The sequence below is a fragment of the Chrysochloris asiatica genome, unplaced genomic scaffold (genome assembly GCF_000296735.1).
Source record: "Chrysochloris asiatica unplaced genomic scaffold, ChrAsi1.0 scaffold00010, whole genome shotgun sequence".
Lineage (NCBI taxonomy): Eukaryota > Metazoa > Chordata > Mammalia > Afrosoricida > Chrysochloridae > Chrysochloris > Chrysochloris asiatica.
The window spans coordinates 34,797,396-34,807,957 of NW_006408528.1; the positions used below are offsets into that span (position 1 = coordinate 34,797,396).

Genomic DNA, 10,562 nt, shown 5'->3' on the forward strand with positions numbered 1-10,562 from the left:
CTGTGGGCTAATGCATCAGACTGCAAAGTTGTTTGAACTGCAAGGTCAGTGGTTCAAGCTCACCAGCTGCTCCTTGGAAACCCTATACAGGGTCGCTATGGGTCGGAATCGACTCGACAGCACTTAACAACAACAACTAATACTCTGTTATGTAGAACTGTGGTTATTCATTCACTGGTAGAATTTTGGAGATTCTGAGATGCTCACTTTTCCTTTTTTCTATCTTCAGAAATACGTCAAACAAGTCTGTGAGGATGTCTTCTCAGACCACTTGAACTCTGCTGTGCAGATGGCCGGACTGAGATTGTTAACAAACATGACTGTTACCAATGACCACCAGCATATGTTTAGCCGTTACATTGCCGACTTCTTCCGTATATTGCTTAAGGGAAATGGAAACACCAAGGTATGAAGCAGTTATTACTTGAAGTTCAAAAGGCTATTGCATCAAACTTAGAGTTAAAACTGAATTTCTAGGTCATCTATCTTAAGTTGATATCCCTCAAAAAAAGAGGAAGGTTAATCAAGGTTTATTAAAACCCTCATTTGGGTCTCAGGTGGCTCTGTAGGTTAATGCCCTGGACTACAGAGTCAGTTTAAGCCACACGTTTGGCCGTTCAAGCTCACCAGTTGCTTCTCAGAAACCCTATACAGGGTCACTGTGAGTTGGAACTGACTCAGTACCACTTAACAACAACAGTGGGCCCAAGGGAGTAAATGTTTTCTCCTAAAATTTTGAATTTAACTTTAAACTTAAAGTTAACTTGTGAAAATCATGTGTTGATTTCATATTTCATTTATTTGGTTTTCTGTGAATAACTTTAGCTTTTACTTTTACTTTATCTCCCAGCTGGACTGCTAGCCATAAGGTCAGCAGTTCAAACCCACCAGCCACTCCTTGGAAACCCTATACAAGGTTTTTAATGAATCGGCATTTAACTGCAACAGCAGATACAGAAACACTGTGGTTAACTCACAGTTGTGAGTTGGAAATTGTATCTTGTTTTATATGTTTTCATAGTAAATAATCATCAAAATGAATTTTAAAAATGATGTTTTGCTTTAAAGCAGTGATCTGACTATAGTGTAATAACCTTTTGCATAAACCATTGATTTATAACCAAATACAGTGACGGTTATTATAAATAAATCTTAGGCTTTACACATTTGTAATGAAAGTAAATAAAACTATGGCTTAAAATAAATGTCCTGTAGTCACCACAAGATGGCACATGTGACAACAGAAAAAAAAGCAGAGGACTTAATATGATTTCAAACCAAAATATATATTTGTTTAATCAATAGTTGTATTCTAACTTTATGTGTTTAGCCTCATGATTCACTGTCTAATGCAGTTTACCATCCATTGCCATTGAGCCTGCTCCAAGTCATGGCTATAGGACCAAGTGTGTTAGTAGAACTCTACTCTGGAAGGTTATCAGGGGCTGATTTTGTTTTCTTCAGATCATGAAGCTTTTCTAAGGAGGCACCTCTAAATAAATTTGAACCTCCAACCTTTATGTTAGCAGCCAGGGTCATTAACTCTTTGTACCCCACAAGGATTCACAATATTCATAGTAACCCACTATTGATTGAGTCTTGGTGGCCAAACTGTTCCAAAGTTGCATATTTTAAGTAGAAATAATCTAAATTTAGAGAGATTCCTTTTTCCTCCCTTAAGATTCTGTTTACATAATATAAATGCTAAGACTGATTCTAGATGTGTTAAACTTCTTGCATGCAGAGCGTTGTTACAGGTAAGATGTATTCCGCCAATCTGCTTAACAGTCTTAATGGGAAAATAAGGTTGAAACCACACTGCTACATGACAAGCGCTCTGAGAGCAGTGCCAAGTGCCGAGAGAGAGACAGAGAGTGTCTGACAATTAAGTGACATCAATTGAAAAGGTTTCATGGGAGGACAGAATTGGAGCCAGGCCTTGAAACATAGGCAAGATTTTAGAAAGTGGGCATGGCATGCTGAGAGAATCCCTGCCAGGAAGAGAAACTGTATGCCTGTTGGTCTGAAATAAAATATTTCTTCTTATTTCAGGTTCAAGTTTTAAAACTGCTTTTGAATTTGTCTGAAAACCCAGCCATGGCAGAAGGACTATTCAGTACCCACGTAAATAGCTTGCATATTTGTTTTGTAAATGCACAAATATACAGATTTGGACCTATAGATAAATCTGGAAAGCTGCCCTATAGAGATAATAGTTATTATCTCTAAGGAATAATTATTAAAGGTGTTTCATTTTGCATATGTAAATTTCCTAAATTTTCTATAGTGAATTTATACCATATTTTTGGCATATAATGTGCCTATGTAAGTAATGCACACATGCATATAATAAGCATAGCACTCATAGGAAACTAAGGCTCAAAGGGGGATTACATGGTTTGATGCATCATTTGCATTAAAATCCAGTGTTATCTTTTTCCTTTAGAAAAAGTATTAGCAAAAATAAATTCGACCTTTCCGTACCTAACTTTGGACACACTTATCTCATTACATCATTAATACTTGGCCTTTTTGTTCGTAAACATCTGAGACATCCACCAGTATTTACTAAGTACTCAGTATGTACCAGACACTGTGTTGAGTGCTGGCTCATATGAGGGGGGTTCAGAAAGTTTGTGGAAAAATTAAAAGATTAAAATTTTAAAATATCAATTTAAACATAAGCTCCATCAAGGTCAAGACATTTTTGTAAGATGATACCAGCCATTTAGTCTGTCACTAAAGAACTAGGACTTTAACCAGGTCATTGACTAAAGAAAAATGGGTTCCTTTTAAAAAATAATTAATTAATTAAGAAACAAAAAGAAGTTGGAAGGAGCCAAATCAGAACTGTTAGGTAGATGCCTAATGGTTTCCATGAGAAGTCTCAGAGAAGTGCCCTTGTCTAGTGAGAGGAATAAGCAGGAACATTGTCATGGTGGAGGACTCTGGGAAAGCTCTCCCAGATGGGTGCTTTTCTGCTAAAGCTCTTTCTCAGTACACTGTCATAACAAGCAGATGTTACCATTCTTCGACCCTTCAGAAAGTCAACAAAATGCTTAGAGCATCCCAAAAGAAACTATTGTCAGCATGTTGGCTTTGACTGGACCAATCCCACCTCTCGGTAGCCATTGCTTTGATTATGCAGGATGGTACTAGTAAAGCCATGGTTTATCTCCTGTTACGATCTTCCAAGAAAGGCTTCAGGATCTTGATCCCACTGGTTTACAATATCCATTTGAAAGCTCTTGGCTTTGTCTCCACATTTGGCATTTATCCAGCAGAAAGTTTGTTCAACTTTAATTTTGCACTCAAAATTGAGCCAGTTGAGATGTCTGTGGTGTTGGCTATTGTTTCTGCTGTTAGAGGATGGCGGTTCCTTTCACTTAGGACCTGGAAAAGATTGTTTCCTTGCAAATTGATGTGGATGGTCTGCTGCTGCGGGCTTCATCTTCAACATCATATTAACAGAATGATCTATTTGTAACTGCTGATTTCTCTGGGGGCATTGTCCCCATAAGCTCTTTTGTGAAGCATCAGTGATTTCACCATTTTTCTGCCTCAAACTTCACCAATAAATTTGATGTTTGTTCGTGTTTCAGTTTTAGCATAATTCATGCTGCTCTGATTGGGGCTCTTTTTAAACTGATGTTTTATCCTTCTAAATGCCTCAAACTGGATCCTGCTCAGACATGTTCTTTTGGTACAAAAGAAAAAAATTAAATCCATGCAGTTTTTTCCACAATCATTTCCCATAACTTTTGAAGAGCCCTCACATTTGAATACATGACATAGTTCTTGTCCTCATGAACCTTACAGTCTGGTGGAAAAGACCCAACAGTATGTAACAAACAGGTAATTAAAAGCTATGAGTAGTGTTCTGAAGGAAGCAGAGTTGTTGCTGACAGAGTAGACCACAACTCCTAAAGAAAAGGCTCCCATTTCTATTCATTCTCTCATCTCCATTTTCTAGTCTTGACCCCAGTGTATGTTTGATGAATTAGTAAGTTTTTATGAAAACTGTATTAGATTTTAAACAGAAAATGCATGTTCTTCCAAATATCCACATTCTGTGATTCCAAGTACATAATAATTTTCAGCTAAAAGGCAAAACCTTTTTTCTATTAGTAATACAGTGTAGGGCTACATTGCTATTTACACGTTAAATTGTACTACCTTAGGGATAATTTTCTACAAGATTTTTGAATACTTAATGTAGCTTTAGAATGAAAATATACCCGCAAAGTGTTTTCATATGTTAATAAAATAATCCTCATTGTTTCCTGTTTCAGGTGCATCCATCGTTCCTTTCTCTTTATGATGGCCGCATGGCAAAGGAGATTCTTCTTCGAGTACTTACACTATTCCAGAATTTACATAACTGTGTCAAAATAGATGATGGTTTAGTTCTTAGGTCTTCTGCCATCTTTCATAAAGATTCATTGTTTTTCTTGTTATATGGACAAGAATGTGCCCAGAGAATGAGAGCTTTAGCTCATCACCCTGATGTGGATGTGAAGGAAAAAGTTTTACTAATAACGTAAATCTGATTGGCCATGTTTCCAGAATATAATACAGTCTGGAAGCTATACACATTATAAATTCATTTTCCACCTTCCTTATAAAACAAAAGGAGTCTTTCAGCTGTTGAATTTAAACAGTAAATATCATGTTTCATCATTAACACAGCTACAACTTGCCATGGTCTCCCAAGTTTATTTTGGAGCATTTTATTGATACAAAATGAGTATTAGTGATTCTACTGATGAAAACCTTTCTTTCTTTTGATTTTGTCTAGTTTGAGATATTCTCGTTATTTCATCTATATGAGATAACAATGACTTTTTTATGCTTCAGCTGCCCTTCTGTCATTTGTAGTGTTTTGCAGTTAGGAGGGCTACCCCCCTATATGCAGAGAACATCTGTTCAATTGGGTTCTGATGCTGTGACCTTCCGGAAGTAGATTCCCCCAAGCTGTCTTCCGAGACCCCTCTAGATGGATTTGAACTGCCAATCTTTCGGCTGGTAGTTTAAGGACCATCCAGGGACTCTGAGGACAGGAGTATGCCATCCATTCGTTGTTTTAGACCTGCATGTGAACGGCACCATTCTCCTCACAGTAATGAGATCCTGAGCCCTCAAGTCCAACAGCCAATCTAGCCATTTTGCTGTCACAAATCTGTTCCAGTCATTTGTGCTTCTATTCAATGAAAAATGTAAATTTTTAAGAGAAAGTATTTCCTGGTACTTGCTCACTCCCCCTCAATGTGCCAGTATGTAAAGATGTTGTGCATAAAATACCAGGATTAATCAAAGTGTTTGCCCATCCATAGGCAGTTGGGTAAATCAGTCGCTCTATCTTTAACAGGAATGAAGTGCCTCTGAATGTGCCAGTGGAGAGACACCTGTGAAATATTGTTATTTTCTATAACATGCTGACAAGATGTATAATGAAATCCCACTTGTTGTTTTTAAAATGAAAAGTATTTATGTTTATAAATAAATTGAACACTTCCAGAATGATAATGCAAACTCCTGGAAGTGAGCCTGGGGAGTAGGGAAATGATTTGTCTATACATACTCTCTTCTACTGTTTGAATTTTTTACTATGAGCATAAATTTTATGATAATTTTTTTAAATAAAGACAAAAAAAATTGCAAGGTTATATACATATTTCTTCCATTGGTAATATTTTATTCATTTTATCCATATTTTACTGGACTAAAATATTAATATACTTCCACAATTAACATTTTTTAAATTTCAGAAGCTACTATAACAATTTACTGGTATATTTGAATTCAGCCAGGATTGATAATATGAAAGTTCATAACCCCCAGCATGCTCAGCAATAAGTAAATCAACAGGCAAGCAAAAACTTTGCTACTCAAATGTATTTAAGGCAAAGCTTTAGAATACTTCAAACTTTCATTTATAAATACATGTTTACAAGACTGTTTCCACAGGAAGTCATAGATCCTGCAACAGAAAAATGTGTGTTCTCAGGGGTATCCTGACACAGAAATCACACTTTTGAGGGAATATTTTTACAGTATAAAAAGGCTCAATATAAGGTGAAAATTGACAATTCTTAAGGGGCTGGAACAGTAAAGAACACATGATAGCTAAGAATATTTTTCTGTATTGGTGATAGAAACAGAAGTATTAATTCCCTGAAAGGCACATTTCTTTATAACTCTCTTTCTTAAACTGCCTCCTTGTTTAATGAAAAAACTTATTTAAAATGTGCACACATTACAAATCCTGAACTGGGCTGCTTTGTGCCTTTGCAGCATTGGATTCTAAAATTCCATCTCTTTTTTCCCTCTCTTCTCATTAATTTGAATGTCCTCATTCACAAATCTCATTTCCTAGGATTCAGAGTACTAAGGCCAACATGTCAAAATGCTGGGTTTAAAGAAGAGTAATTTTTAACTACCACAAAAGAATCACATGGTAGAAATGCACAAACAGGTCCCTAATGTATTAGTGCAAGTCATGGCACATCTTAGCTTTCACTAATGGGACTTTTCATTGAAGGACCCACAAAATGCCCTGTTTCTACAAGGAGTAAGGGAACTTTTACTTTTTGTATCCTGTGGATTGATTATAGATGCTTAGCTAGCTGAAGAAAATGAAATTGACTTAAGAGGATATGAAAAACTAAAGGGTATCAGTGCATATTAGGGTGAACTGACAGAAAATGGATTTGTCTTATATATCTTCACATTCACAAAAACCTTCAAAATGTAACAAGTGAAAAATACAATGGTAACTGACTAACAGGGTCAGGAGATAAAGCCTCATGTACTTTGAACATGGGTCTTAATGACTAAGGTCAATATAGAAATAACAATTTAAAAGTAGCTGGTCCCCCCTCTAATAAACTCAAAGGGAACACATATGCAGGCATGTAAGCTTGAAAGAGGGTGAAAGGCAGCAATGAGTTCAACCACGGTCCATTGACTCATTGACCTGGAAATTAGAAAAGAGGAAGGACTGGTTGGTCCAAAGTGTGGTGAGACCTGAGGACACCTGAACAAGGCCATAGCTACAGAGGGCTAGAGCTGAGAGTGAAGCATCCAGCTGATATAAAGTGAGGGAAGATGCACAAAAACAGCCAAACTTGCAGATAGCCTCAGTGGCTTGATAATCAGAACTCGACTAGAAGAACATTGGGGGAAAAAAAAAAAGGATAAAGGAAACAAAGGTAAATTGCTACAATTTAATAAACCTGATCTATACTCTTGGAGGTAGTAACTCTAAATACCAACACAGAGGGAAGGAGTCTTCACATCAAGTATCAATGCTATCCCCCTCTTAGACACTGGCTACCTAAAATGAGGGGGCGATAAAGGCACAAAGTGACTGGCTTCACAAGGTTTCAAGAGGGAGTTGAGTTTAAGAATGTGGGGGGGAAGAAAGAGTCCCCACTGAATAGTTTTCATCTTGTATAGATGGGTCTGGTTAAAAGAGATGGGGATAAGATTCTTATGATTCAATAGTAATTGTTATCATGACTAATTGCTATAGTCACAATTGTAGTTTTGTAAAAAATGGGGGAGCAGTTAATCTTACAGTCCAGAAACAAGGACCCACAAAGCAACATGCAAGATCTTATCCAGAGAAGCAGCGACACCAGAGATGGAGACAAAGATGGGGACATGGAGAGGGGATGTGACTGAGGACTCTTAGATTCATGAGAAGAGAGGGACTAAGAGATAGTGATCAGGAGGCAGACTTGCAGAATGTGCCCTTTGGTGGTGTAAATTATTATATATGCCTGAGTGTTAAAAAAAAAAAAGCTAAAGTGAAAAGAAATACTGTTAACTGATGGTACATGGAGGGGATTATAATCATTGTAATGAAACAAAGTGTATGATTTGTTGAATGCAAAACTAAAGATCTGCCCTGTAAACTTTCACTCAATCCACAATAAAAACTTAAAGAAAAATAATAAAGTGAATAGAGGTTTAAAAAAAAAATGTAACTGGTGAGGAGGTCTACTAGAAAATGAGGCAGGTCCAATTAAGTGGAACTAGAACATGACAATTTAAAGTGCATAAAAGACCCTCAGTTAAATGGAACATGTCAGTACAAAAATAAGGCTATTCATGGAGAAGAAATCCTTAAGATCTATTTGGTTTGCATCGAGCAGAGGTACAACATGAATTTTTAATTCAATATGCAGCAGCAAGGGTGACTACAAAAATTGCTAGTTTGGGGGCAATGTTCCCCAAAATTAACCTACCACTAACCTAGCATCTTAATTCATATCCATTTAAATATTCCCTTGGAGTAAAAAGTTCATGCTTATAAAATTTTTTTCCTGAAATTTTACTTTATGGGAAATTTGTGCTTTAGTATCCAGAAGTCACATATATCATACATATATCTTATATACAGGAGCCCTGGCATGGTGCTGTGGGTTAAAGATCAGTTTGAACTGCATGGTCGGTGGTTCAAGCTCACCAGTGGCTCCTTGGAAATCCTATACAGGGATGCTATGAGTTGGAACCGAGTCAACGGCACTTAATAACAATCGGGTATACAGTCTCCCTTGACTGATTTGCTTCCTTATAAAAAGGCTAGATTTAGATAAAGATAATTTTAATGTATTTTGGTATTACTCTCCAAATGTACAAAGTGACCTAAAGCTGTTAGTCTTCAATGTTTAGTGTCCTAATATATATGCTCAGAGTCTTGGTGTGGCACTGTGGGATAATGCACTGGACTGTAAGGTCAGTTTGGACTGCAAGGTTGGTGGTTCAAATTCACTAGCCGCCCCTCGGTAACCCTATACAGGGTCACCATGAGTGGGAACCAACTCGATAACACTTAACAATATATGCTTAAATTTGCAACAGGAATAACACATTATCAAAAGCTTTATCTTTTTTTTAAGTTTTCAAATTTACCTGTCTATATTAGGCAGTGGTATCCTAAGAAGTCTTATTTTTCTCCTTTATATTTTCAAAGTACTTTCTAAAAAAATTGCTATATATTCTTCACAGTTTTCAGAGGTAGATCAGAATCATCCTCTTGTTACACATGAGGAAACTGAGGCACAGTGAGCCTAAGTGACTTGTTTCCCAATATGCAAAAAATCCAACCTAAAAGCAAAATTAAAATTCAGACCTGGTGGCTGGTGTGCAGCATGCAGTCACATGCATGCAGATATCCAGTATGTAGCATTTAGTGTTGTCTACTTTGATTATTCTGTGCAAATAAAAGGTTTCACTAAGATTATACAGGTCAGTGAGAGAAAATGAGCCTCTACTAACAGCTAATGCAGCTCCCTCATGTGAACCTTGTTAGTCAATTCCAACCCACAGCAACCCCAGAGGGCAGGTAGGACTGTCTCATAGGGTTCCCAAGGCTGTAACATTTCCAGGAGCAGATCACCAGGTGAATACAGATCCTTGTTGTTAGGTGCCACTGAGTCAGTTCTGATGCATACCAACCCTGTGCACAACAGAACAAAAAACTGCCAGTCTGGTCCATCATTAGGACTAAAATTGAGGTGAAATGAATCCCTGAATCACAATTTTTTACCACTAGTTTTTATACTGGCCAGAGACCTGGTGTGGCACTATAGAAAAGCACTGGACTGCTAAACACAAGGTTGGTGGTTCAAACCCTCCAGATACTCCTCAGAAACCCCATACTGGATTGCTATAAGTCAGAACCGACTCTACAGCACTTAACATCAACAACAATAAAAGGTAGCTTAGGTTCTGGAGACTTTTCACTCACTGTAAACCTGTAAGACAAAGCAAAACTGCCTCTGTATGGTTTTCTAGGCTGTACATTTTACAGAAGAAGATGGTCAAGTCTTCTTCCCATGGAGATGGTGGATGGGCTCAAACCTCCAATCTTTCAGTATGCAATCAAGCACTTAACCACTGTGCTACCAGAGCTCCCTGAATCATGGATAGTTCTTTACCATAAAAATATATCTGAATTCTGTAAAACGATATATTTATAAAATATATCTTATTGATATATTTAGAGTTAGATATAAGAAACAAAATAAGTGCATAGGGAGAAAATGGAAAGACTGAAATGTAACTCAGACAAGAGGCCCTGTTGACAGTGGTTTAAGCATTTGGCTCCTAACCAAACCGTAGGCAATTAGAACCCACCAGCTACTCTGGAAGAGAAGGATGTGGAAGTCTACTTCAACAAACAGTCTTAGAAACCCTGTAGGGTAGTTCTAGATGAGTCCTAGAAAGGGACATCAAGTAGGGTCAAAGCAGTGGGTCAACAAAAAAGAGGACGGACCAACACAGAGGCAGCAACAGTGGGCTTAACCATGACACTTGCAAGGATGACAAAGGACTGGGCAGTGTTTGGTTCTGCTGTACCTAGGGTCGCTATGTGTCAGAATACTTGACGGCACTTAACAACAACTCTGTCCTTGAGGATTAATTATGAGTCAACTCACTGGCAATGGTCTGATGGATCTATTAACAGTTAAGACCAGCATTATCTTGGTAAAGTATTATTTCCTCATAGCTATGTTTGTGCTTAGCAGATCTGACTTTTAGATTAAAAATAG

General features: G+C 37.4%; 1 protein-coding gene across 1 annotated transcript in view; it reads left to right on the forward strand.

The window, feature by feature from the left end:
* ARMC10 (armadillo repeat containing 10) overlaps positions 1-4,544 on the forward strand; it is a 13,680-nt gene extending 9,136 nt beyond the window's left edge. The window contains exons 4-6 of the mRNA XM_006834403.1: positions 230-406; positions 2,053-2,124; positions 4,293-4,544. Of these exons, the coding sequence (XP_006834466.1) occupies positions 230-406; positions 2,053-2,124; positions 4,293-4,544 (501 nt within the window). The remainder of the gene's footprint in view (positions 1-229; positions 407-2,052; positions 2,125-4,292) is intronic.
* Positions 4,545-10,562: the final 6,018 nt, after the last annotated feature.